The following is a 27,659-nucleotide window of genomic DNA, read 5'->3' as shown; positions in this document are numbered from 1 at the left end:
TGACCTCTAATTAGGCCACTCTCATCTTGTTTAGAACCATTTGTTCAGCCTGCCTGGCTCTGCATTGTGAGCTCTTTGAGAGGCTGATTCTTCTAGAAGTCCCAGGCTCAGCTCAGGGTCCCTGAGGGTCCCCTGAATGTTTGCTGAATGAATGATTTCATATTTACAAATTAAACTAGAGGAAGATCAATGAATACTAAAGATAATTAATGTGCAATTTCAAATATGGAGATGGCTGAGGGGTAAACTGATAAGAAGACTGTAATCTCACAGTCAGTATTAAATAGCTCACGAAACACTTTGGTGTGGACATCATTATATTTCATGTTCACTATAACATTAAGAATTAGCATGCGCCCAGCCGGGCATGGCTCAGTGGTTGAGCGTCGACCTAGGATCCAGGCGATCAGGGTTCGATTCCCGGTCAAGGCACATGCCCGGGTTGCAGGCTCGATCAATGAATCTCTCATCATTGATGTTTCTATCTCTCTCTCCCTCTCCTTTCCTCTCTGAAATCAATAAAGATATATTTTAGAAAAGAAAAAGAAAAAAAGAATTCGCATGTTATCGATCAGGAAACTGAAGAGAACTAGCTAGTGATACAACCTTACTCAAACATAATTGATGGGAGCCAGCTAAACTAATCACAAATATTCTTTCCAAGATACAACAATTTGCAAATTTCAACACCAATTTCTGTATTGTTTAGATATGTTTCTGCCAACAATTTCTTTTTTCTCTCCCCAGTACCCCTCACTTTCACTACTATAGAGAAAACTGAAAGGAAAGAGCCTTAAGGCATGGGTTCCAATCTTGGATTCACTACCCACATGGCCCTTTCTTTTCCCTCTAATATTCATACTTCCCAGGTATTTCCAAGGGTTGTTGAAGTATTGATTAAAGTCATGCATGTAAAATATATCATAAGTCTTAAAGCATTAAGAAATGAATGTTGTCTTTTAACGTGTGACTTTTACATTGCAGGCAATGTCCAGGGCACCATTAAGTAATGATTCCAGTTGGAAGGAATTGTCAGGAACAGCAAATCTGCTGACCACAAGTGGTTCATAGCCGGCCCAGAAACCAGTGTCCCCTCCTGGGGAAGCAAGTACCTCTGGACAGCACTCTAGACCAAAATTGGGTAAGAGAAAATAATTTGGAGGTTTCAGTTCCACTAAGTCCTCTAGAAAGGCTGATAAGTATGGCTTATGTATGTGGGGTAGACTGCAGAGGCCTGGATTGAAGCTGGACTAAGCTGAGACAGAAGGTAGCACTGGAACTTTGGGCAAATCTTATAAACCCTGAGCTCCTGAATGCTCATGTGTAAAGGGAACATAAGGATACATAACCCATATATTGTTTGAGAGCATTACATTATATTTAAAGTAACTGACACATGCAAGTTTTCCAATAAATCCATCTGTGATAATAGCAACCATACTTTCTTGGTGTTGTACGCCCAAGCCTTTACTCAATACCTAACCCATAATGTGCCCTCGATAAATATTTTATGAATGAGTAAAGATTGGGAAAGATTTTCCCTGATAATGGGAAAAATCTAGAAACTAAAATTGAATCCGTCTTTGGTAGTCTTTGTGGAGCCTTAGTCTCTCTTACTTAACAGAGGAAAATACCAAGAGTATATAGAAGAACAGGTAATAATTTTTTTAAAATATATCTTTATTGATTTCAGAGAGAGGAAAGGAGAGGGAGAGAGATAGAAACATCCATGATGAGAGAGTCATTGATTGGCTGTAGCCCGCAACCTGGGCATGTGCCCTGACCGGGAATCGAACCCTGATCGCCTGGATCCTAGGTCGACGCTCAACTGCTGAGCCACACCTGGCTGGGCAGAACAGGTAATAATTTAATGGGAGGAGATTGTGTGTTTTCTGACAAAACAGGGACCAACACTCCACACCCCACCACCCTCTCTCACCTGCTCTTCTCCAACTTAGAATTCAGGAGGAAGGGGATGGAAGTGAAGATGTACAGCTTACAAGAAAGAAAGGGCCACATGTACCAAGAGGTCAGCGAACACCCAGGACGGCGACTACCTCTGTAAATGACCCTCACCAAGAAGCATGTTATATCTTGATACAATAATTTCATCTGGTCATTGGGTGCCCAAATCATTCCTTTCTTCTAGTGACCTGGAGTACAGGATTGAGGCTCAATTATGTGAGTGCCTGGGTTCTCTCTGAAACTCTTTACGTCCAGGAACATGCACTACACCTTTCCTGATCCCTGTTCCTCTTGCTTCCAGATTGTGAGAAGTGTCAGAACTTCTTCATTGACAGCTGTGCTGTGCATGGGCCCCCTATATTTGTAAAAGACAGTGCAGTGGACAAGGGGCACCCCAACCACTCAGCCTTCACTCTGCCCCCTGGGTTGAAAATCAGATTGTGAAGCATCCCCGAGGCTGTGCTTGGAGTGTGGAAAGAGGAATCGGATCTGCCGGTGGGTCTGCACTTTGGCCCTTATGAGGGCCAGATCACAGAAGATGAAGATGCAGCCAACAGTGGATACCCCTGTCCTCTGGCTTCACACATCCCTCCTGTGGTTTGGTGGGACCCCACCTTCTACATGCTAGATCATGGGTGGGCATAATATGGTTAGCTCTGTGTACTGAGTGGAGTTTGTATGAACAGGGAGCTCCTGTTTGAGGATCAGACCGTGAGTGGGAGCAAGGTGGTACAGACACAAAGGAGCGGCTCCTCCCTGTGAGACTCCTGCTCTGACTGAACAAATGGACTCAGACATATAGATTATGAGTCAGAAAAATATCGTGTGGTCACCATCGACAGTTGAATCCCCATGCAGGCTGAAGGAACCCTAGCCCTAATGCTAACAACCCTAAACCTAGCCCTAGCTCTAAACCTAGCCCTCACCCTCGCCCTCGCCCTCACCCTAGCACTAGCCCATTTCAAAGAATGGATGAATGAATTTGTTAGTCTTTTGCCAATATTTCCCAATCCTTAAGTTTTTAAGAGTGACTGTCCTTATTTTACAATTAGTCTTTATAGGGCCACAGGTGTGACTCCAAAATATCCAAACCCACCAAATCTTTTTACCTCCCCAAAACCTCCTCAGTTCCTCAGATTCACATAGATAATTGGCTTTATGAAACCCAGTCCTTGGACCTTTCAAATGCAAATACCTGGTCAAAAACTCTTATCTAGATAATCTTTTAAAATACTAAAATAAAATACAAGTTTCTGGGAGGTGAACCTTTTTGAAAGGAAAGAAAAAGGAAAAGAAAAAGGAGAACCTTAGCAATCTATGTAAATCAATTTAACTTATTTCAACTATTCCTTTTTAAATTTCAAGCTGTTGATTTAATGTCTTATAATTTGTGGGAGGTGTGCTTTTTGAAACTGAGAGTATGTTTGAAATGTGTTCATAAAACTCAATCTAAAGAGTAGTAATTGCTTACTTTAGAGGAGTCACTAAAATCAAAGGTTTTAAAGAGTTACGAATTTTAATTAATTGGGAAGAAAGTGTATGCTTTGGATAACAGAAGGTATAAGGTACGGAAACATATTTTCAAGGGAAAAATAAAGTGAGTTGTTCTAAAGCTGCTTGTTTCAGAATGGGTAAAAAGGTCTGAACTTAATAACACACTCAAAGAATATAAAAAAGACTTACAAGGGAAAATAGACAAATTGATAATCGTAATAGATTTAACACACCTGTCATTCAGGGACAGAGCCTACCTCTTTCAGAACCAACAGACGGCCACTAAAACCTCAATGTGATGTAAGAAACTTCAACAACATGACCCGCAAATGGAGTTCAACATTCACAAATAATCCGCTCTACCCCCAGGTTTGCCTGATCACCTGCGCCCGGGTGTTATTCCCAAGGTGCCCACGAGATGGCAGCATTCAACATGCAGGTGATGCCCTCTACCCGGCGCTTTTCCTGAGCTCCTGCGCCCGGGTGTTATTCCCAAGGTGCCCAGGAGAGGGCAGCAGAGAAACACGCTTGGAATGTCTCTAAAGTGACCGTGGCCAGGGCGCAGAGGGGGCAGAACAAAGGCGCTACACCCTCTGCGCCCCAAGGATCATGATCTCGGGAACTGAATCTGACCGGGGCCTCCTGGGTGAAACGCGCAGGGAATGCTGTTGGCCGAGGGGCTCCCCAACTCCGTCTCCACTTCACGGACAGAGGCCGAGGCCCATGAAGGCAGCCAGTCCGCAGCCAGCTCCGTCAGGAACCTGGGTGTCCAGCCTCTGGGCCCCAAAGATGCGACGTCAGGCCGGGCACCAAGCAACATCACGTGGGCTAAGACGTCACGTTGGCGTGATATTGTTGGGGGCAGAGATGTGGATCACCCTCTGTTAACCGTGATTATGAAATGGGGAGGGCACCTCGTAGGAACAGGACCCTCGTTTAATGATGATTCACCGTACTGACTAATAGAGGATTTTCCTACAGACCCCGGGAAACTGCCGGATGTGCTACGGCGCAGCCCACATCGAGCCCACTGAATAAACCTCATTTCAGCCTCAGGACATGTCCCAGTGGCTGCCAGGGCAAGAGGGTTTAAAGATCACTTCCACCGCAAGGAGACGTGAACTAGGCTGCGATGACAGAGGGGTTGGCGTGTCATTGGCAGCCCGGCAGAATACCGCGGTTGGTTAGAGGGCCCTCCAGACTAGGACAAGGTTGCGGGTTCGATCCCCACCAGGGCACATAGAAGAATCAACCGATGGGTGTGCGTCACGGAATATGATGCACCGGCTGGGGCCCTAGGACATGGCCTGTGGCCCACAAAGTCCCCCAAGTTACAGGAGCCGCTGTGACCACAATGCCAACCGCATCCTCCCCCACGGTCAGCACCAATGGCTCAGGGCACAGAGGGCGCCCGGGGCGCCGAGGCCACCACCCCCTTCCCAGGGAAGAGGGCCTGCAACCACAGACCTGACAGCTTTACCACCCCGAAGCCCCACCCTCGATGCTCAGACTGGGCGAGCCCCGTGGAGAAAATGAAATGACTGAGGTGAACGAGGAAATTGCCAGGTAGAAAACTCCTCCCACCTTGAGATGGGAATGACTCTGGAAAAGAAAGGAAAGCATCAACGGGAAGTTGCAACTCAAAGGCATCCTTGGCCCACCTGGAGACAGACGAAAGCATCCTAATGAGGAGACAGAAGCAGATTCACTGCGGGAAGAACACCATGGCCTATGACCGCAGCATTAGAGTTCCCGAGGACCTTCCAAACATGGCATGGGCCAGAGCCCCCACAGCACTTCTCAGCAGAACAACCCAGGGAACTCAGGAAATCTCCCATTTTCATCAGGATAAAGCTGTCACTTGTGTTGAATGGACGAATGGCCACACCTGCTTCCCTAGGGCACTGGCCTGGCTCTGAGAGGTGGCTCAGCCCAGGCTTCCCCCTGAAAGCTCAAGGAGCATCCTGGCCCCCCAGAAGGCATCGCTGCAAGCCTGGCTGTCAGCCCACTGTGCCTGGAAACCCACACAGCATTACTCAGGCAGGTGCCCTCTGCCTGACTCCCCCTCCCCCCTGAACAACCCTGCTCCCCACTGCACAACCCCCAGCTCCCATTCCATTGACGTCCAGCCTGGAGGCCTCATGTCCTGTGTTCATCTTTGGCTAGCTGATTCACTCCAGGAGTTAGGAAGGAAGCCCACACTACCTCCTAGGAAAGCCTCACCTGGCTGGATGGCAGGGGCTAGAGCTGGGAAAGGTAGAGGGGGCAGGTGTGGAAATTCCTCGCCACACTCCTTGGTTCCCCCTGTCTGCATGCTCCTGGACTGTTGCTCTGGATGCTGCTGGACTGTTGCTCTGGCCCCACACACAGCCAGTCCACAGCACCCAGGATCCCCATGGCCCTCCCAAGGCCCTTTAAGACTACAATCTGGATATGAATCCAGGATCTTTATGCTGCTCAGAAACTCTGACAGCCTTTATCTGGGGAAAGAAAAGGCCAAAAAGAGGCTGCAGGAAAATCCCAGGACAATCTCAGGAAAAGGCCTGAGCACCATCCTTGGGACAGATATCCTGTCTGCCCTCACGATTCGGGATGTTTGTCTGAGGGAAAAAACACCCTCTTCTTTTTGGGAGATGCTGGCTGGGGACTGTTGTGATTTCCAGAAACAGGTAAGCAAAGGACTTTATTGGCACTGTCTTGGTGGGCATCAGTAAACCAGGTAAGACTCCCCCCGTAGCCTGTGGATAGTGTTGCCTGAGCCACAAGGCGTTGCTGCCTTACCTCTGATGGAAGGCAAATTCTGGAGCCTGCAGTGGGGGCTGTGTCACCAGGAAGCTGCCCGCCTGTGTGCCTGCCTGGCTAACGCCAGTGCCCTGACCCTCCTCCCGGTATGTGCTCTGGGGGTGCTGCTGGGTGGGTCCGCGAACCCTGCACACAAGGAATGTCCACAGCCCAATGTTGGGGGGTGGGGCCCGGCTCACATACAGCACAACCAAGGCAGACCTTGGAATTCTCTTAAAATATAGAATTGTCCAAAGAAAATATTGGAAGGCAGATTTTAAGAAACACCCTCAAAAGCATGTCCAATAACAAAGAAAAGAAGACCTAAGATACAAGGTAACCATTTTGGAAGATTGGTCCAGGATTTCCAACATCCACATCACATCTGTGCTCGAGAGAAACCGGAGAACACGGAGGGAAGAAATTATCAAAGAGTCAGATGACCAAAAAATGCCCAGAGCTTAAAGGAGACCTTGATGTCTTACTTTAACTCAAAGGTTTAGCACCAAAGTGAATTACAAGGTCTCTTAACCTAGGGCTTAAAACTCAAAACAAAACCCTCCTTTTCAGCCTTAGACATTCATGGTGGTTGGAATGTAAAACAAAAGGAGTAACCAATGAACAGACAAAACCAATTCAACTCATAGATCCAGATCCCAGAATGGTGGTTACGGGGAGAAGGGGGCGGGGGAGGGAGAATTGAGTAAAGGACTCAAAATATTCGGTAACAGCCCAGGTGGGGTGACTCAGTGGTTAAGCGTCAATCTATGAACCAGGTGGTCCCAGTTCCATGCCTGGTCAGGGCAACATGCCTGGGTTTCGGGCTCGATCCCCAGTAGGGGGCGTGAAGGAGGCAGCCCATCAATGATTTTCTCTCATCATTAATGTTTCTCTATCTCCCTCCCTCGATCTCCCTTCTTCTCTGTGAAATCAAAAAAATCATATTACAATACATATTACAATACAAGACAACCTGAGAACAATTTATCAGGAAATTTATTTTTCACTCACCCTTTACTGTAAAATTAACTGAACATGGTCTCCAACATAAGACATGTGTCAGGAAAGAGAGGGGAAGACCTATGACTTGGGACACCCTGGAGCCGACCCAGGGAAGCTACTGCAGGGGCTGTCAGGAGGACGGCCTCACCCCTGCCTCGGGGACACATCCCTGGGATGGGGACAGGGAGGAGGGCTGCAAGCAGCAAGTCTTCACTGGGGACACTTCAAACACTAGGAAGACTAAAGGATGTGAAGAAAATCAGGTGATGGAAGAAGAAAAGGACAATTAGAAAACCCAAGAAAACATGTCTGTAACCACAGGAGACTCAGAAAAGTGGGGGAGGGGCCGCAGTCATAGCCCAGGCACCTTCCTGAAGAGGTGGGAGGTCTCACAATGCTACTGTACTAGAGGACAATCAGAGACACCTATTGCAATGCACATTCTTTAAAGGGACTGATGACGGCAATTACCCCTAGGAAATAAACAAAGATAATGATATTTCTACTGTGGGGTGAGAGTGGGGAGAGGCGGGTCTCAGTATCTCCACCCTCTGCTGCAGAGGTAGGAGCTGGCAGGTCCTCAGGGGCACTGCAGAGGGGAGTGCAGGGCTGGCAGAGGCTTCCTTTCATTTTCTGCTCTTTCTTCACTGTCCTATTTTGTTTCATGTGTATGTTTTATTTTGACAAATAAAAGACATGAAAACAATAACCTCGGCAGATTGAAGATGGTGGTGGACTGAGTGGAGGCTACCCTGCCGCTCTCCCAGGACCAAACTGGAATGACAACTAAACTATAGAAACACCATCCTGAAAAAACTGCAACTGAATACGAGCTGGACGGCACCCCCATAACCAAGGAGGAAAAGGGGGAGATCGCATAGAGACATGTAGGAAGTGCGGAGGCACCAGAGCTGGCTGGGCTCCCACAGGCAGCAGCTGAAGGTCCGGAGGGAGAGCTCAGCTGTGGGGGTTCCCACTGAGGACTCTGGGGCCTCAACCCCTGGTGGGGCTCCCCAACCCAGAGCACCAGACCTAAGACAGGTGCCCACATAACATCTGGCCCTGAAAAGCAGCCACATTTCTGCCAGGGAGAGATGGCTGGAAATGCAGGCTCCCTCTTCAAGAGCCAACCCACAAAGTTTCGTGTGCAGCCACTCACCTTAGGCTCGGAGGGCAGAGTGGACTGTAGCTGTGTGAGGAGAATCTAGACCAAAGGCACCCCTCTGGATTCCTGTGCCGAGCCATTCCCCCAGACTGCAGAGGCAGACACTGACCTTCCAAGCAGCTTTTGCCTGAGGAGGAAGCAATTGCCCCACCCTGCAAGAAAACCTCTTGCCCTACCCCCCTGGAGTTTCTACAGCCTGAGGCTCATTAAGAGAATCAGGTTTATCAGCCTGCAGGCAGAGGCAGACCTCAGAGTGCTTTGAGTCTTTGCCTGATCTGCTTCTGGACCCAGGCCTTGCAAAAGCAGACTTAGGTGTGCATCTCGGTCCTGTCCAAACACACTCAGCCCCAACAGAGGGGACCTCAAGCTGTGGGTTATTGATAACTCCAAAGAGGGTGCTCAAGGCCACTCACAAACAGCGTCTGACTTTGGCCTGCACTACAGACCTCCAAAAGGACAGCTTGTCCAAGCAGGCCAACCTAATATATAGAAACAAATCCAAACAGGCAGCTATTACGGCAAGCTTCAGCTGCTAACTGATCCCAACACAGAACCCTAACACAAAACGTAGCACAAACTTTCACCCTAACACTAACCCTAATCCTGGCCTAAACACTAGCCCTAATCCTAACCTTACCCATAGTCCTAACCCTAGCCCTAAACTTAAGCCACAACCTAGCCCGATCCCTAACCCTAACCTAAACCTAACACTAGCCCTAGCCCTAATCCTAAACCAAACCATACCCCTAACCATAACACTAACCCTAAACATAACCCTAGATATAACACTAACCCTAACCCTAGCCCCAACCCTAACCCTAAACCTAGCCCTGATCCTAAGCCAAACATAACCCTAGCCCTACACTTAACGCTACTCCTAACTCTAAACCTAGCCCTGACCCTAACCCTAATCATAACACTATCCTTACTCCTACCCCTAACACTAGCCCTTACCCTAACCCTAAGCAAAACCCTGACTCTAAACCTAGCCCTAAGCCTAAACAAAACCCTAATAACAATAACCCCAACCCTATCCTAGCCATATCCCTAACCCTGAGCTAAACCCTAACCCTAGCCATAACCCTAACACTAGCCCTAGCTCTAACCCTAGTCATAACCCTAAAAGTAATCCTAACCCTAGCGCTAACCCTAGCCCTAACCCTAATCATAGCCCTAGCCCCAACGCTAAATTTAGCCCTAAACCTAACCCTAATCCTATTCCTAACACTAAAACTAACAGTAACCCTAAACATAACCCTAACCCTAACAATAGCTCTAGGCATAAACCTAACCCTAGCCCAAACCCTAACCCTAAATCTACCACTAATCCTAATCCTCACCTTAAACCTAGCCTTAAACCTAACCATGGCTTTAACCTTAGCCCTTAACCTAGCCCTCTCACTAACCCTAGGACAATATCTAATTCTATTCTAACCCTAGCCCTAACCATAACCCTAACCCTAAAACCCTAATCCTAAAACCCTAACCCCTAACCCTAACCCTAACCCTAACCCATTTCTTCTAATTTGTGGAAGGTGTGCTTTTTGAAATTTGAAGATGTGTGAAATGTGTTCATAACAGTCAATCAAGCCCATGGAATAAACGTCATTTTTGCCTTGGGACATATCCCAGTGGCTGCCAGGGCAAGAGAGTTTAAATGTCACTTCTGTCTCGAGAAGCCGTTAACAAGGCTGCAATGACAGAAGCGTTTGGGTGTCACTGGCAACTCGACATGGTAGAGCGGTTCCTTAGAGGGACCTCCGGACTAGGGCAAGGTAGCGGGTTAGATCCCCAGTCATGACACATAGAAGAATCAACCAATGAGTCTGCTCGAGGAAAATGCCACACAGGCTGCTGCTCCCGCACATGTCCTGTGGCCCCAGAAGCCCCCCAAGGTATCTGAGCCGTGGGCACCACAATGCCAGCCCTCCCCCTCCACCACAACCCTACACCAGGTAAGATGGAGCCTCAGAGCTGAGGCCTGCACAGGATGGCTGAGGGCACCCAGGGGCCCCACCCCCACGAGCCCGCAGGCGACCACAGACCTGACATCTTCACCAGCCCCAAAGCCCCGGCCTTGATGCTCAGACCGGGTAAGTGCCCTGGAAGATGATGAAATGAGGACTGAGGTGAACAAGGAAATTGCCAGATAAAAAAGAAAACCCCTCATAAATGACTTTGGAAGAGAAAGGAAATCAGCATGGAGAAGCTGCAACTGGAGGATATCTCAGCCGACCTGGAGATGGATGAAAGCGTCCTGATGAGGAGACAGAAGCACATTCACCAAGGAAAGAACAGCATGGTCTGCGGCCGCAGCATTAAGGGTCCAAAGGCACCTTTCACACATGGCATGGGTCAAGGAGACTACAGGGCTTCTCAGCAGAACCCCCAGGGAACTCAGGAAATCTCGCCTTTTTATCAGGATATAGCTCTGTAACTTGTGTTGAATGGCCAAATGGCTACACCTGCTTCCCCAGGACACTGGCCTGGCTCTGAGAGGTGGCTCAGCCCAGGCTTCCCCCTGAAAGCTCAAGGAGCATCCTGGCCCCCGAGAAGGCATCGCTGCAACCCTGTCTGTCAGCCCACTGTGCCTGGAAAACCAACACAGCATTACACAGGCAGGTGCCCTCTGCCTGACTCCCCCTCCCCCCTGGACAACCCTGCTCCCCACTGCATGGCCCCCAGCTCCCATTCCACTGACATCCAGCCTCGAGGCCTCACGCCTTGTGTTCATCTTTGGCCAGCTGATTCACTCTGGGAGTTAGGAAGGAAACCCACACTACCTCCTAGGAAAGCCTCACCTGGCTGGATGGCAGGGGCTTGCTCAGCTCCGCAGCGGGCACAGGGTAGGGAAAGTAGACGGGGCAGGTGTGGACATTCCTCACCACACTCCTCAGTTCCTCCTGTCTGTGGCCTCCTGGACTGTTGTCCTGGCCCCACAGCCAGTCCACAACACCTAGGATTCCCATGGCCCTCCAAAGCCCCTTTAAGACTACAATCTCGATATGAATCCAGGATCTTTATGCTGCTCAGAAACTCTGATAGCCTTTATCTGGGGAAAGAAAAGGCCAGAGAGAGGCTGCAGGAAAATCCCAGGACAATCTCAGGGAAGAGGCCTGAGCACCATCCACGAGACAGATGTCCTGTCTACCCTCACGTTTCTGGATGTTCATTTGTCTGAGGGAAAAACCACCCTCTTCTTTTTGGGAGATGCTGGCTGGGAAAAGCTGTGGTTTCCAGAAACAGGTAAGCAAAGGGCTTTAAGGGCACCATCTTGGTGGGTGTCTGTAAACCAGGTGAGACTCCCCACATAGCCTGTGGACAGTGTCACCTGAGTCACAAGGGTTTGCTGCCTTACCTCTGCCAGAGGACACATTCCGGAGCCTGCGGTGGGGGCTGTGTCACCAGGAAGCTTTCCCGCCTGTCTGCCTGCCTGGCTAACACCGGTGCCCGGACCCTCCTCCAGGTATGTGCTATGGGGGTCCGCGAATCCTGCACCAAAGGAAAGGCAACAGCCCAATGTGGGGGGTTGGGGCCTGGCTCACATGCATTGCAACCAAAGCAGAGCTTGGAATTCTCTTAAAATATATCACTGTCGAAATAAAATATTGGAAGATAGAGTTTAAGAAACACCTTCGACCCAGCTGGGCGTAGCTTAGCGGGTGAGCGTTGACCCAGGATCCAGGCAATCAGGGTTCAATTCCCGGTCAGGACACATGCCCAGGTTGTGGGTTCAATCCCCAGTCGGGGGCATGCAGGAGGCAGCTGATCCGTGACTCTCTCATCATGGATATTTCTCTCTCTCTCTCCCCCTCTCCTTTCCTCTCTATGAAATCAATAAAGATATATTTTTAAAAAAAGAAAAAAGAAACACCCTCGAAAGCATGTACAATAACAAAGAAAAGAAGACCTAAGATACAAGATAACCCTTTTGGAAGATTGGTCCAGGATTTCCAACATCCACATAGCATCTGTGCTCAAGAGAGAGACCCGAGAACACGGAGGGAAGAGATCATCAAAGAGACTATCAAATAAGATGACCAAACAATGCCCAGAGCTTAAAGGAGACCTTGATGTCTTACTTTAACTCAAAGGCTTGGCACAAAGGTGAATTAAAAAGATTTTTACCTAGGACTTGAAAATCAAAACAAAACTCTCCTTTTCAGCTTTAGCCATTCACGGCAGATTGAATATAAAACCAAAAGAGTAACCAGTGAACTAACAAAAACAATCCAACTCATAGATCCAGATCCCAGAATGGTGGTTACCAGGCGAGGGGGTGAGGGAGGAAGAATTGGGTAAAGGGCTCAAAATATAGGGTAACAGCCCAGGGGCGTGACTCAGTGGTTGAGTGTCAACCTATGAACCAGGTGGTCGCAGTTCCATGCCTGGTCAGGGCAACATGCCTGGGTTTCGAGCTCGATCCCCAGCAGGGGGCCTGCAGGAGGCAGCCCATCACCATCAGTGACTTTCTCTCATCACTGTTTCTCTCTCCCCCTCCCCCCTTTCTCTCTCTGAAATCAATAAAAACATATTAAAATATATATATATATATATATATATATATATATATATATATACAGTTAAATAAGGTTAAGCACACAACTGAGTATACAGATACCAAATTATGATGAACAGTACCAGCCAATTACATGATGTTAGTAACCAGTGTTACCTCCATAACTTTAATCTTTTCAAAAGCTCCAATAAAAGAATCGCAGGTTGCCTGCATAGAAGGAAACGTCAGAGTGATGTGTGACTTAGCAAGGACCCTGGCTGCCGCAGTGATATGAGGCCTTCAGGTTTCTAGTGGGAAAAGTATTTTAAACTCTGAATTCTGTCCCTGTCAAATCATTAGTCCAATGTGAGGGCAGATTAAAGACCACCTGAGAACAACTTATCAGGAAATTTATTTTTCACTCACCCTTTACTATAAAGTTAACTGAAGACAGTCTCAGACATAAGAGAGGTGTCGGGACAGAGAGGGCGAGACCTGTGACTCGGGACACCCTGGAGCCGACCCAGGGAAGCTACTGCAGGGGCTGTCGGGAGGATTTCCACACCCCTGGCTCGGGGACACATCCCTGGGATGGGGACAGGGAGGAGGGCTGCAAGCAGCAAGTCTTCACTGGAGACCCTTCAAACACTAGAAAGACTAAAGGATGTGAAAAAAAGCAGGCTATGGGAGAAGAAAAGGAAGACAATTAGAAAACATGTCTGTAACCACAGAGGACTCAGAAAAGTGGGGCATGACCTGCAGTCATATTCCAGGCACCTTCCTGGAAGAGGTGAGAGGTCTCACGATGCTATTGTACCAGAGGACAATACAGATACACCTATTGCAGTGCACATTCTTTAAAGGGACTGATAACGGTAATTACCCCTAGGAAATAAACGAAGATAATGATATTTCTACTGTGGGGTGAGAGTGGGGAGAGGCGGGTCTCAGAACCTCCACCCTCTGCTGCAGGGGCAGGAGCTGGCAGGTCCTCAGGGGCACTGCAGAGGGGAGTGCAGGGCTGGCAGAGGCTTCCTTTCATTTTCTGCTCTTTCCTCACTGTCCTATTTTGTTTCATGTGCATATTTTATTTTGACAAATAAGAGACATGAGAACTATAACCTGGGCAGATTGAAGATGGTGGCAGACTGAGTGGAGGCTACCCTGCTGCTCTCCCAGGACCAAACTGGAAGGACAACTAAACTACAGAAAAACCATCCTGAATAACCAACCACAACTGAAGATGAGCTGGAGGGCACCCTCATCACCAAGGAGGAAAAGGGGAGATCGCATAGAGACATGTAGGAAGTGGGGAGGCACCAGAGGGCTAGCTGGGCTCCCACAGGCAGCAGCTGAAGGTCTGGAGGGAGATCTCAGCTGTGGGGGTTCCCACTGAGGACTCTAGGGCCTCAACCCCTGTTGGGGCTCCCCAGCCCAGAGCACCAGACCTGAGACAGGTGCCTACATAACATCTGGCTGTGAAAAGCAGCCACATTTCTATCTGCCAGGGAGAGACGCCTGGAAATGCAGGAACCCCCTTAAAGAGCCAACGCACAAAGTTTTGTGTGCAGCCACTCACCTTGGGCTCCAGCAGAGGGAGGGCAGAGTGCACCATAGCTCTGTGAGGATAATCTAGGCGGAAGGCACCCCTCTGGATTCCTGTGCCGAGCCATTCCCCCAGACTGCAGAGGCACACACTTACCTTCCAAGCAGCTTTTGCCTGAGGAGGAAGCAATTGCCCCACCCTGCAAGAAAACCTCTCGCCCTACCCCCCTGGAGTTTCTACAGCATGAGGCTCATTAAGAGAATCAGGTTTATCAGCCTGCAGGCAGAGGCAGGCCTCAGAGTGCTTTGAGTCTTTGCCTGATCTGCTTCTGGACCAGGGCCTTGCAAAAGCAGACTTTAGCGTGCATCTTGGTCCCGTCCAAACACACTCAGCCCCGACAGAGGGGACCTCAAGCTCCAAACAGGGTACTCAAGGCCACTCACAAACACCGTCTGGCATTGGCCTGCACTACAGACCCTCCAAAAGGACAGCTTGTCCTAGCAGGCCAACCTAATATATAGAAACAAATCCAAACAGGCAGCTGTTACGACAAGCTTCAGCTGCTAACTGACCCCAACACAAAACCCTAACACAAAACGTAGCACAAACTTTCACCCTAACACTAAACCTAATCCTGGCATAAACACTAGCCCTAATCCTAACCTTACTCATAGCCCTAACCCTAGCCCTAAACTTAAGCGACAACCTAATCCGATCCCTAACCGTAACCCTGACCCTAACCCTGACCTCTGGACCCTGACCCTAACACTAACCCTAACCCCTAACAACCCTAACCCTAACCCCTAACAACCCTAACCCACCCCGACCCCAACCCCTGACCCCGACCCTCACCCTAACCCTAACTCTAGCCCTAGTCCTAGCCCGAACCCAAACCCAAACCAAACCTGAACCTCGAACCTGCACCCGAACCTTAACCCCTTCTAACCCTAACCCACATCCTACCCCTAACCCCCTAGCTCTAGCCCTATCCCTAAGCTCCAAGCCTAGCCCTAAGCCCTAAGCCTAAGCGTAACACTGACTTTGAGCCTAAGTTCCTGACCCTTACACCGACCCTGAACCCGACACTGACCCTGATCCCAACCCTGACTCTTACTCTTGACCCTGACCCTTTTCCTTCATCCTTACCCTCACCCTAACCACTAACTTCAACCCCTATCCCTAAACCATAATCCCTAACCCTAATCCTGACCCTAAATCTTGACCCTCTAAACCTTGACCCCTTGACTTCTGACCTTTGACACTTAACCTTAGCCTTTGTCCTGTGGTCCTCTAACCAATGAACTTTTTACCTTTTACTCCTGGCCTTTGACCCTTGGCTTTTGATCCTTAACCCCTGATGCTGAACCTTTGAACTTTACCCTTTACTCTTTGTCCTCTGAAACCAATCCAAACCCTTAACTCATCACATCCCCAACCTCCTGACCCCAATTTCAACTCTAACCTTAACTTTTATCCTGTCTGATTCTCTAAAATTCTAATCTAACTTAAATGGCAAAAAGTATGTCATTACAGTAAATCAGATACAATAAAATGATGCCATGATGACACACAGTAAGCATGAGGTAAACGGTCAAAGGTCAAGGGTCATGGTCAGAGGTCAAGGGTCATAGCGCTGAGCACTATCACAAAAGACAGCTACTATCTAACAGACAGCTTCCTAACCAGGCGCTACCACAAGAGGCAGCCATTATCTCAAGAGGAAGCCAGTATTGTGAGAGGCACGTACTATCACGAGAGGAAGCCAGTATGATGAGAGGCAGGAACTATCACGAGAGGCAGGAACTGTCGCAAGAGGCAGAAACTATCACGAGAGGCAGGAACTGTCGGGAAAGACAGGCAGTATCGCGAGACAGGAACTATCGTGAGAGGACGCCAGTATCGTGAGAGGCAGGACCTATCGCGAGAGGCGGCCAATATTGAGAGAAGCAGGGACTATCACAAGAGGCAGGAACTATCGTGAGAGGAGGCCAGTATCCCGAGAGGTAGGCACAAAATATGGGCCTCCTTAAAACCTGGAGGAGTTGGAAACAGAGTCAGAGGCATGTAATCCAACTAGTAGAGGCCAAGGGTTAGGGTTAAAGACCAGCACACCCCTGGCAGATGGGCACCAAGCCTGTATGGGAGCTACTGCAGGGATGGGAGCCTACTACTCCCCGGTGCCTCTCCTCATGCACCCAGCACATTCTGGGTATTGACAGCCCTGTTATTAAAAAGACCTTTATCCTATTGAGACTGTTAACATAAGAAAACATTCAAACCTGTGAAGCTCAATAAAGCGGGGTCTGCCTGTAATCCGGGCATCATCAAAAGACAGTTCAAACAAGGACCCCAAAGTGACTGACTGCTCCCTTTATTTTGGGTCCTAAAGTTATCAGACCACAGGTAAACAGGACAGTGTGCAAAAGAATGATTGTACACAGGCACCCTGAAAAGAGAGGGAGGCGCCTCAGTGAACAAATCAACTAAGAACCCTACAGTGCTTACAACTAGAAGTTTTCACTCATTTGCTTTTCCTCCCTTTTTTTTCTCCTTACCCAAGGGTATTTTTTCCATTGTTTTTTAGAGAGAGTGATTGCCTCCCACACCTGTCTTGACTGGGGCCAGGGATCGAGCCTGCAACCGAGGTAGGTGCCCTTGACCAGAATCAAAGTCAAGACCCTTCAGTCTACAGACCAGTGCTCTAACCACTGAGGAACACTGGCCAGGGCCCCCCAATTTTTTTTATTGTGGCGAAATTTACATAAACTTTACCATCTTCCCTGGCCGGCATGGCTTAGCAGTTGAGCATCGACCTATGGTCCAGGAGATCCCAGTTCAATTCCCAGTCAGGGCACATGCCCGGGTTGCGAGCTTGATCCACAGTATGGGGTGTACAGGAGGCAGCCAATCAATGACTCTCTCGTCATTAATGTTTCTATCTCTCTCTCTCCCTTTCCTTTTCTCTCTCTGAAATCAATAAAGACATATTTTTAACATGTTATCATCTTAACTATCTTTAGCACAGCTTAGTAGCACTAAGTATATCCACATGGTTGTATAGCCATCACCACCATCATCTCCAGAATTTCCTCATCTTTGAGTTGCACATCAAATCTGGGGCTGGTCACTCCACACTTGTTTAACCTGCCCCCTGAGGTTCACAATTTTCCTAGCTCTGTGGTCATCAGTAATTTCAAATTTGCCAATGTGACCATGCTTCATCATCACAGTTAGAAACCAGATGACAACTTTATAGCATGGCTTAATAAGAACCTGACGTTTGCCTCTCTTTTCGGTGTTGTTGGTGCTCTTGAGAGTGTCAGCCAGGACATTCACACACCATTGTGACAGCACAGGAAGATGTCTGATTTTGATGAGTCTACGTACCTCACATAAAGGAAATCATGCAGTATGTGTCTTGTGGCTTATTTCACTGAGCATAATGGCCTCCAGGTTCATCCATGTGCATGTGTCAGGGTTTCCTCCTTGTTAAGGCTGAATAATGTTCCATTGTGTGGATGGACACATTTTTCTTAGCCATCCACCTGCCCATGGACACCAGGGTTTCTTGCATATTCTGGCTACTGTGGGTAATGCCGCCATGAACATGAACATGGGTGTACAAATGTACTCATGTGCTTTTTACTCATACTCAGTGTCGTAGGTACCAACCAGTATGGCTCAACTATGAAGTACACGTGTCACAAATAAATGATGTGCAGTAAGGCCCCAGTCACACATGGGTGATGAGGTTAGGAATGGTTTTCTTCCTTGTGTTTTTCTGTATTTTTGCAAATTTTCCAAAGTTAATGTGTATTCATTTCGTTGTTTAAAAATGTAAGTGGTGCGTCATCTAACAGTGTGACAGTTGGAAAAGTGATTAGATTGAACTGACCGTTGAAGTCACTGTAGAGTTGTTGCTGTCATTGTTGAGGGGCTGCTTGAATGAGCCAAATTTTCTTGGGAGTTCAAGAAGCAGAGAGCAGGTCATCTGGTTGGCTGTTGATCACTCCCAATAGCAAAGTTCTAGGATAATCAAGTAATTAAATGCCCTTATTACCTTTGAAACTTGAGTGTAAGGAAACAAGCAGGACCTTATAGGAACAAGTGCTCCTGCCAAAACCAGCCTCATAAAAGTGTTCTGGAACTGTTTTGTTCCTGCTCTGCTTACACTCACTAAACAAAAAGGCTGCAGGTATGGACTTTGCAGCATTTCCAGGATGTTCACAGAGGTGAAGATGCCCCCATGGCTCCCCCACCCTGCCCCAGGAGTCGAGGGTTGGAGACTGTCTGGGGAGGTGGACAAGCAAGGGGACAGAAGACAGAAGAAAAAAAAAATTCTGTCTAGACACATATTTAATGTTTGTTGAAAAAAAGCCTCATCAAATCTGGCAAGTTTGAAAAATTCTATCTGCCAGGCCCAGTCACACCCCCTGCACTGCCTCTGGAGATGGGATTGCCAGTGACACTTTCTCCCGCCTCTTCTCTGAAATTAACATTATGATTTATTCTCCATATATTCTCCATATATATATGTGCAAGCCTCTGTCTGATGCTAGAGATGAAGCAGTAATCTATGGAGCCCCCAACCCTAAGTCGTAACTTGTGCTATGTCTGTACTGCAGGATCAGGGAGTTCTGAACCAGAAGACGTAGGATCAGAGCCCGAGAAGCTGACAAGTTCTTGCCATAATTTTGCTGAGTAGATACACTTGATATTACTCACATGGCAGTATGTCTGTATACTTGCATCATACATACAAGACCCATGACAGGCACATGATAAGTGTTCCAGGCATCCCACCTGAGCTATAAGTTTATCTCTGCTTTTTGTTAGCACTGATGTTGCCTCTGTTATTTAGAACACAACTGAAGAATACCATTAAAAGCAAAGAAAATGCTTTTATTCTTTGATATATAAAACCAAGAAAACTTTAACATGTAATACAATATTGTTTGCTTCTTTAAGAAAATGGCAGAAGTATAGACCTGGGTAGAAAAATACAACCAAGCAGTTATTCCAAGCAGTTCATAACTCCTAAAATTCTGAATAGCGTACAAATCTGAGTAAGCCTCTTTTTTTCTTTAAAAAAATTATTCACATTTGCTTAACAACTTAAAACATGGTAAGGAATACAATTTCCTTTCTTGGTTACAGACCCAGTTATTCAACAAGATACTCTTGAACCAGCAATAACTTAGTAAAAGAACATTTCCTTTGTGGTAGTAAGTTAGCATTAGAGTTTTGGTTCTATAATACTTGTCCTAGGAAGAAAAAAAACAGAAAAAAAACTTCTGACTGCAGGGGCGCTAAACGAGATGCTCGTACAGTTCACTGGAGCTCATAAATTTAGAAGTGTGTGCACTTTCACTAAGACCTCAAAGGGGGTGTATCTTTGGTCTTCCCTGTGACTAGGAATAAAATGGATAGAGAGACTGGCATTCAAATAAAAAAAATCAAAGATAGGTGCAGGGACCAACTAAGCAATAAAAGCTATTTTTGAACAATAAATACTTTCTGCACAAAAGAAAAATAATTTGCTTTTCACTTAAGTTCAGAAAAAATGAAAAGTGAGATATAGTTTTCCATTATCAGACTTACTGACATCCATGAAGGCAGGACAGTTCTGCCAATAACCAGCAGGGGGTGCTGGGCCACAGGAGAAGCAGCTGCATTGAAAGGCAACCTAAAAAAATATTTTTACCTGTATTTATATGAAAGCTTTATTTGGTCAAAGTTTAGTTCTCAAAATATAACTATAACATTTTCTCCTCAGCATCAATTCAAACAGAATATACACTTCATATAAAATTTCATTGGTATAAAGATGGATAAACATTCAAAATTACTAAATATGTAAATATTGCTAGAAGATCAAAGGGAAGCGACAACGAATTTAATCTGTGTTTAAAACCATTAAGTTTCATATAACTTGTTATTTTAAAATGAAGATAACAGACTTATATGCCCAAATGTCTATGAGCTTTTTCAAAGGCCTGTCTGGAGGTGTGGTAGGGTTGTCTATCATTTCTGTGGAAATGTTTCAAAAATTGTGCTCAGAGTCAATGGAGGGGTGGAAAAGACTGGTTTTTATCTTCGAGTGAATACTGGCTTTTGATCACAAATGGCACTGCTGAGCAGAGCCCTCAGGGTGTCCCATGCCCCACAGCAGGTCCTCAGAAGAGCTCTTTCCCCAGTGAGCTCTGAGGGTTCAGCACCCATTTGGCTATTTGAAATAGGACTATAAACAATGACTATTTGAAATTTGTCCTCTACATTCATACCTATTACAGGTGTGGTGCACCTGTTCTTAAAAACCAGTCTCTACCTTCTCCACACGTACCTTCTTCACAGCGTCCCGTCCACCAGAAGGATCTGCGCACGAAACAGAGAAGCCACGGTGCCAACAAGCAGGTGTGTTTGCATGGCTGAAGTTAAAAACATGAATCTGTCCTTTTAAAAAGTAATTTTAAAGCTTCGTTTAAAAAAATAAAGTCTTTTTTAAATTTAAAAATGAAGTATTTTCTACACTTGGTCAGAAAATACAAAGGCCCTGGACCTGCAACCGGCCTGGTGTGCGTGCGCGTGCACTTTGTTTGTGCAGAAATTTATAAAAATAAGACAGTATTTTTATTCTCTGTCCTTGAGTTGAAACATAGAGTAAGGTTGTGGAAGAAAAGGGAGGGATAAATAAAAACACAGGAGGAGGGGTGACGTATACAATTATTTTCTTTTTTTAAAATGAGCACAAACTCGGGAAGTGGAGGGGGCTGGTCCCTGCCCCGGACTGCGCCGGCGCTCGGCCGGGCCGGGATGCTCGGGGCCGCCCGCCTACAGGGTGACGGCCGGCCCGTGCTCCTCCACCCCGCCCGGGGGCAGCGCCAGGCTGTGCCGGGGGTCGGAGCGCAGCGAGCTCAGCAGCCGGCGCATGCTGCCCTCGCGCCCGGGGCCGTGCAGTCCGGGCCCCGGGCCCGCGCCGTTGACCCGCGCGAGGCTGCCCGGCGGCCGTGGGCCCGGCCGCGGCTCCAGGCCGCCCTCGAGCACGACGTCGAGCTCCTCGTCGCTCTCCATGTCGTCGGGGGCGAGGCCGGGCGGCGCGGCGGCCTGCAGGCTGTGGCGGCTGGCCGCGCTGTCCGAGGAGCGGCCCGAGCTGCCGGACGCGCGGCCGCCGCGCAGCACGTTGTTCCGCTGGTTGGCCGGCTTGACCGTGACGATGAGGTTGTGGCTGTTGGCGATCATCATGTCCGTCACCTGGTCCAGCGTCTTCCCCGCCACCTCGATGCCGTTCACCTCCAGCACCTCGTCGTCCACCGCCAGGAGCCCCGTGCTCTCGGCCAGGCCGCCGGGCACCATGCGCGAGATGAAGATGCCCGGCACCTTCTCCAGCCCCTGCGGCGCCACCCGCACGCTCGTGCCGTCGCGGATGTAGAAGCCCAGCGGCTTCTGGCAGCCGTGCCGGTACAGCCGCACGCGCCGGTGCGTCTCGGGCAGGATGTCCACGTCGATGATGGAGGACACCGGCCGGAAGTCGTGCGGGAGCCCGATGTGCAGGTGCGGGCGCCGGCGGGGCCCCTCCTCCCGCAACGCCAGCGCCTTCTTGCGCCGCGACAGCGAGCCGGTGGCCAGGCCGTGCTCGGCCTCCTCTGGAAGAGAAGACAGATGTCAGGACGGAGGCGCCGGCCAGGAAGCCGTCGGACGCGCTCGGACCGCGCCGTCTGCGGCCCACCTTCCGGCCGCCTCGCCCACACCTCGGGGCCCCGCGAAGTGGAGCTGACCGCCGGCTCACTGTGCCCCAGGTCCCCGCCCCGGGAAGGACAAACAGCCTGCGGACGGGCAGCCTTCCTGGCCCCGCCGCGCTGGCCCCGCTGGTCGCCAGGCCGGGCAAGTGCAGCCGCTCCCGACAGTTACCTTTCCGCAAACCTCCACCCCGACCCGCGGCAGCCAATGGGACGGTGGAAGGTGAGGGTAGTAAAAGGGCCCCGCAGTAAAAGAATGCACAATGGACGGAAGGGCGGGAGGCCCGTCGGGATTCCGGGAGGACGGCAGAGCGGGAGCAAGAGAGCTCTCCCAGCAGGACGACTGCGGGGACGGTCCGTCTGACGTCACCGCCCGTCTGACGTCACCGCCTGGGGACTCTGGAGTCTGCACCCAAGGTCGGCAACCTCCAGAGAGCAGCGGGACAGACGCAGAAAATCATTCTGGAAAATCCCATCAGCTGGCACCGCAGCGGCGGCCCCGGCCCGCCCGCCCTGGCCGGCGGCTGCGCGGTGCCCTCGGAGCAGCCTGCGCGCGGCGGGACCAGTGCGGCCAAAAACTCCCAACACCGGAGTCGGCGCTGGCGGCGAAGCCGCTTCCGGCTGAAGAGTGGAGGACGAGGCGTGGGCAGCCCTGCTGCCGCCGCCCCAGGTAGCAAGCGCCCCCCCCCCACACACACACGGGCTCGCGTGGCCCAAAAGGTTGCAGGTTCAGTGCCTGGTCAGGCACATACCCAGGTTGCCCGTTCGATCCCTGTGCATATGGGAGGCGGCCAGTCCATGTTTCTCTCGCTCTCATTTAAAAAAATACACACACACAAAAATAAAAAACTACTGCACATAGAGGAAAATTAGAAAGTGATAATATATCTCCAGGGAATGGCTCAGAAAAGGCCTCAGGAGACATTATGGTTACATCTCAGGCTGATCCTAGGCACAGAGAGAACCTTTGAAAACTTATTTTAAAATAACTTAAAAAAAACACAGCAAACCCCGGGGAACGGGGAGAATCTAATTTCTAGAGTTAAGTTATTAGACCAACTGTCCAGTGTTCAATAAAAAAATAAAATAAAATAAAAACAAGATAGTCAAAGCAACAGGAGAGAATGCCCCATTAAGAAACAAACAAAAAACCCAGAAACCCTCTCTGAAAAGACAGGACAAGAGTGTGTGAACAAAATGGAAATATCAGTAAGTGATAGAAAACCTAAGAGGAAATCAGATAGAAATTCTGCAGCTGAAAGGTACAGTAAGTGAAATGAAAACTTCACAAGAGGGGTTGAAAGGCAGCTTTGAACGAGCAAAAGAAGGAACCAATGAACTTAAGATAGGACAGTGCAAATTATTATTGCTGAGAAACCAAAAGAAAAAAATTGGAGAAAAGTGAATCCACAGCACTTCAGGGACCAGTGGGACACCACAAAGCACACTGTAAACAGTAATAAAGCAGAACCCCTTTCAAATGGAGCTGGAGCTGCCCTCCTAGAGAAGCTGCCTTGCACATCTTAATGCTTCAAATCTTTGGATGTTAAGGGCAAAATAACCTTGGACTGGGCCTAAACAACCTTGAGCCCCCCCAAAAAATGTTTGCAAAGATAACAAGAAAACAGTTATTATGACAACTAGATTGATGACTACCAGACTGAAAATTTAAAACATTATTTAGATTTGGCGTCACTATGTTATGTTATCTGCATCTATAGAAATGCCTTCCTTTTATGGATATAATTGCGTCCCTTCCCTTTCTCATAAATACCCACTGCCTTTGTCTCCTAACCAAAACACTGTTTGGGCTTCTGCCTGAATCAGTGCTTCCTGAATAGTTGTGCTTACTGATCTCAAATAAACATGTGTTTGCTTCTCATTTTGAAAGGCCTTTTATTTTTAGGTTAACAAAACCAACTTCTGCATCGTAGAGTTCTGGAAGAAGAGAAAGAGGTGAAGAGAATATTTGAAGAAATATTTGAAGAAATATTCTTCCCAAATTGGATAAAATGCATGAATATAAACATCCAAGAAGCCAGTGAACTCGAAGTAAAATGAAGTCAAAGAGACCCAAACCAAGACACATTACAATCAAAATTTCAAAAGACAAAGACAGAGAATATTGAAAGCAGCAAGAAAGAAGAGAGTCATCCCATACAAGGGAGCCTCAGTAAGATTATCTGCAAATTTCTCAGCAGAAAATTTGGAGAAGGCAGAGGGCTGATACAGTCAAAGTGCTAAAAGAAAAAGAACTGTCAACCAAGAATCTTATATCCAGCTATACTGTGAGAAATCAAGATATTTCCAGATAAACAAAATCTGAAAAGTGCCCTGGCTGGTGTGGCTCAGTGGTACACAGCAATAGTGAAAGACTAAAAGCTGTTCCTCTAAGATCAAGAATAAGACACGGATGTCCACTTTCACCTCTTCTGTTCAACATAGTACTGGACAGTCTAGCCAGAGCAGTTAGACAAGAAAAAGAAATAAAAGGCACAAAAAAGGGAGAAAAAGAAGTGAAATTCTCTCTATTTTCAGATACGATCCTATACATAGAAAATCCTAAAGACTCAACAAAAAGTTCTTAGATCTAATAAAAGAATTCAGCAAAGTAACAGGATACAAAGTCAACACACAAAAAGCAGCTGTACCCCGGCCAGCGGGGCTCAGCAGTTGAGCATCAGCCTAGAATCCAGGAGATTCCATCCCCGGTCAGGGCACATGCCCAGGTTGTGGGCTCGACCCCCAGTCAGGGACATGCAGGAGGATCAGTGACTCTCATCACTGATGTTTCTCTCTCTCTCCCTCTCCCTTCCTCTCTCTGAAATCAATAAAGACATACTTTTTTTAAGAAAGCAGTTGGATTTCTATACACCAGGAAGGAACAATTTGAAAAGAAAATTACCAGACTGAAGTAAACATTTTCTCATGTCAGAAAAACAGCCTGTTTGGTTTCTTTCTTTTTTTATTTTTTTATACTATGCTTCTCATTTTTTTTGACATGAGGCTCTTTAAGAAAAGCATTGGGAGCAGATGGAGGAGGTTTATGGGGCAGGAGATGAGGGCTGTCCACACAGAACCACTGGGCAGGAGGAGCCACCCTGGAGGTGCACTCGCAGGGTGTAGCCACACTCGCGGGTCTGTGCTCTACATGTTCAGTCCTGTGGAATCTGCTGCATCCAAGACTCTGCCCTGTTTGGCGTGGAGGCCATCTCTGTTGCTTTGCTAATGAAAAACCTGACAAGGGTGCTATTTCTTCTCCACGTCCCCATGTTTTGCCAAAGGCTGACCATTTCTCTGATAGGTGCCCTGCAGCAGTCATCGCGAGAACAGCTCACGGGCACCCACAAAACAGTCTGTGTATCAACACTGGCATTTCCTCATTCATGAGTCTGTGAGACAAGAGATTGATCGATTGAAAAGAAATAAACCACCACAGAAAGCATGAATGGGAAAGTTGGGTAAGAGAAAAGAAAAAATGGGAGGAGTGATTTGAGAATAATCATGGGAACTGCCAAGAGAATGCCCTCGAATTCATATAAACAAGGAAATTTCTCCTGGGTCAGTTCCCTCCAGAAAGGTATTAATACTTCCCTTACTTTGCAGGAACCTAGCACATGCCCTCCCCGGGGTCCACATCTGTCCTGCTCAGATCTGTGATACAAAAAGACCCACGGGCAGCTGGGTTTTGCACTTCAGTGAGCAGGCTCACCACCTGAGGTTTCTCCTGGGGACTGCAGAACACTGGTCACAGCTCCAGAAAGGACTTCACAGACAAAATAAATTCCATGTGCAAAACAGAAATTCAGGCAGCGTGAAGCCGAGGCCACTGACAAGCCCTCATCCAGGCACAAGCTGAAAGCCAGGACACCTGGGCGTGAGGAGGACCCTGTCCTTGGAGCCAGGATCCTATACCAGCCTTCAGCTGATTGATCGATGAATTTATTACACCGTCAACTACATTATCATCTCTTTTTAGTTCTCACCCAAGGATGTGTTCTTATTGATTTAAGAGAGAGAGGAAGGGAGCGGGGAAAAGGGAAAATCATAGATGAAGGAGAGCAACAGCGACTAGTTGCCCTCCGTACACACCCAACAGGGGACTGGACATACAACCTGGGTATGTCCCTGACTGGGAATTGAACCTGAGACCTTTTGGTGTATGGGATGATGCTCTAACCAACTGAGCCACACTGGCAGAGCAAATTACCATTTTGTATTCCACGCTGATATCACAAGGTCCAGAAGGACTTCTGAAATAAGGTGATTTTTTTAAAATTATACTGGTAACATATGAACATATTCTGCTCTGCTCTGCTCTGCTCTGCTCTGCTCTGCAGATGTGCCCCCAATGGGTGGATCTATCGGGACCTTTCCACACATTCACGGGGCACACTATGGCTACCTGTGCTTTCATTCCCTTGATTTCCAATGCTGAAGACTGACCAGGGTCTGTTCCCGGCCAGCACACAGCCTCTGTGCTCAGCACATGCTCACTGAGCTCCTACTGGTGTCAGGCCCTGTGACTTTAGCGACACAGAGATGAGTTAGAGATAATCTGTCCTGAAGAAACCATGAAGCTACTAGAAGAGAGAGACCCAGACATAATTTTAAATGACACTGTTTGGAAAACTCTGTAAGAAGAGTATGTTCTGGACTTGATGGCAACAGAGAGGGTGGGGCATCCTGCCTTGGTTCCACAGGACTCACCTCCCTGTAGCTATAAGGATGAGCCAAATGGAGTGACAGAGGCTGGTTAATAGTAATAGGACAGACAAAGACAGAGCCACACAAACATTAACTAAAGGAAAGCATGAGGCGCTCCACTGACGTCAGATAAACTAGACTTCAGGCAAAGGGGCTGAGAGGAACAGGGACAGGGAGGGACACACAGCGACAAAACCTAACCCACGACATTATCAGAACAATGTGCAAGTTATGTGAAGCAAAACTAACAAACTAAAAAGACAAGCAAAGCCCTGAAGAGCTGAAAAGAGAAACAGACCCACGGTTGCAGTTGGAGATGCCGACCCTCCTCTCAAAAACTCACAGAACAAGTTTGCAGAGAATCAGCAACACACTCGACAGTAGTCAACCAAAAGGACCCAGCAGACACGTCAGAACAGCCAACAACAGTGGGACACGCATTCGAGTGCCTGTGGAATGTAGACATGAGAGACCATATCCTGGGCCACACACAGCTCAACAAATCCTTAAAAACTGAAATCACACCCAGTGTGTTCTGAGAGCATGCTTGTGAATCATGAGATCAACCTAAAATCAATACCCGAGAGACCACAGGGAAATCTCCAAACACTCAGGAAATAATCTGCACACTTGTAAATAATCTGAGCCCAAAGGAAGGCTCCAAGGAAGAAACCACACTCACCTGGATGGACACGAACCGTGGCCAAGGGAGCTGAGCTGACAGGCACTGGGGGGAGGGGGGGGGTGCAACACATCAGAGGAGAG

General features: G+C 48.1%; 1 protein-coding gene across 1 annotated transcript in view; it reads right to left on the bottom strand.

Annotated features, from left to right (window-relative positions):
- Positions 1-19,327: 19,327 nt before the first annotated feature.
- The window catches only part of PARD6G (par-6 family cell polarity regulator gamma), a gene marked incomplete at its 5' end in the record, with an annotated part of 34,922 nt that continues 26,590 nt past the window's right edge, over positions 19,328-27,659 (bottom strand). The window contains one exon of the mRNA XM_087813708.1: positions 19,328-22,094. Coding sequence (XP_087669834.1) covers positions 21,283-22,094 — 812 coding nt within the window. The remainder of the gene's footprint in view (positions 22,095-27,659) is intronic.

Source organism: Miniopterus natalensis (assembly GCF_054644295.1).
Source record: "Miniopterus natalensis isolate mMinNat1 chromosome 7 unlocalized genomic scaffold, mMinNat1.hap1 SUPER_7_unloc_1, whole genome shotgun sequence".
In the NCBI taxonomy this organism is placed as follows: domain Eukaryota; kingdom Metazoa; phylum Chordata; class Mammalia; order Chiroptera; family Miniopteridae; genus Miniopterus; species Miniopterus natalensis.
This window is presented reverse-complemented; position numbering and strand designations above follow the sequence as displayed.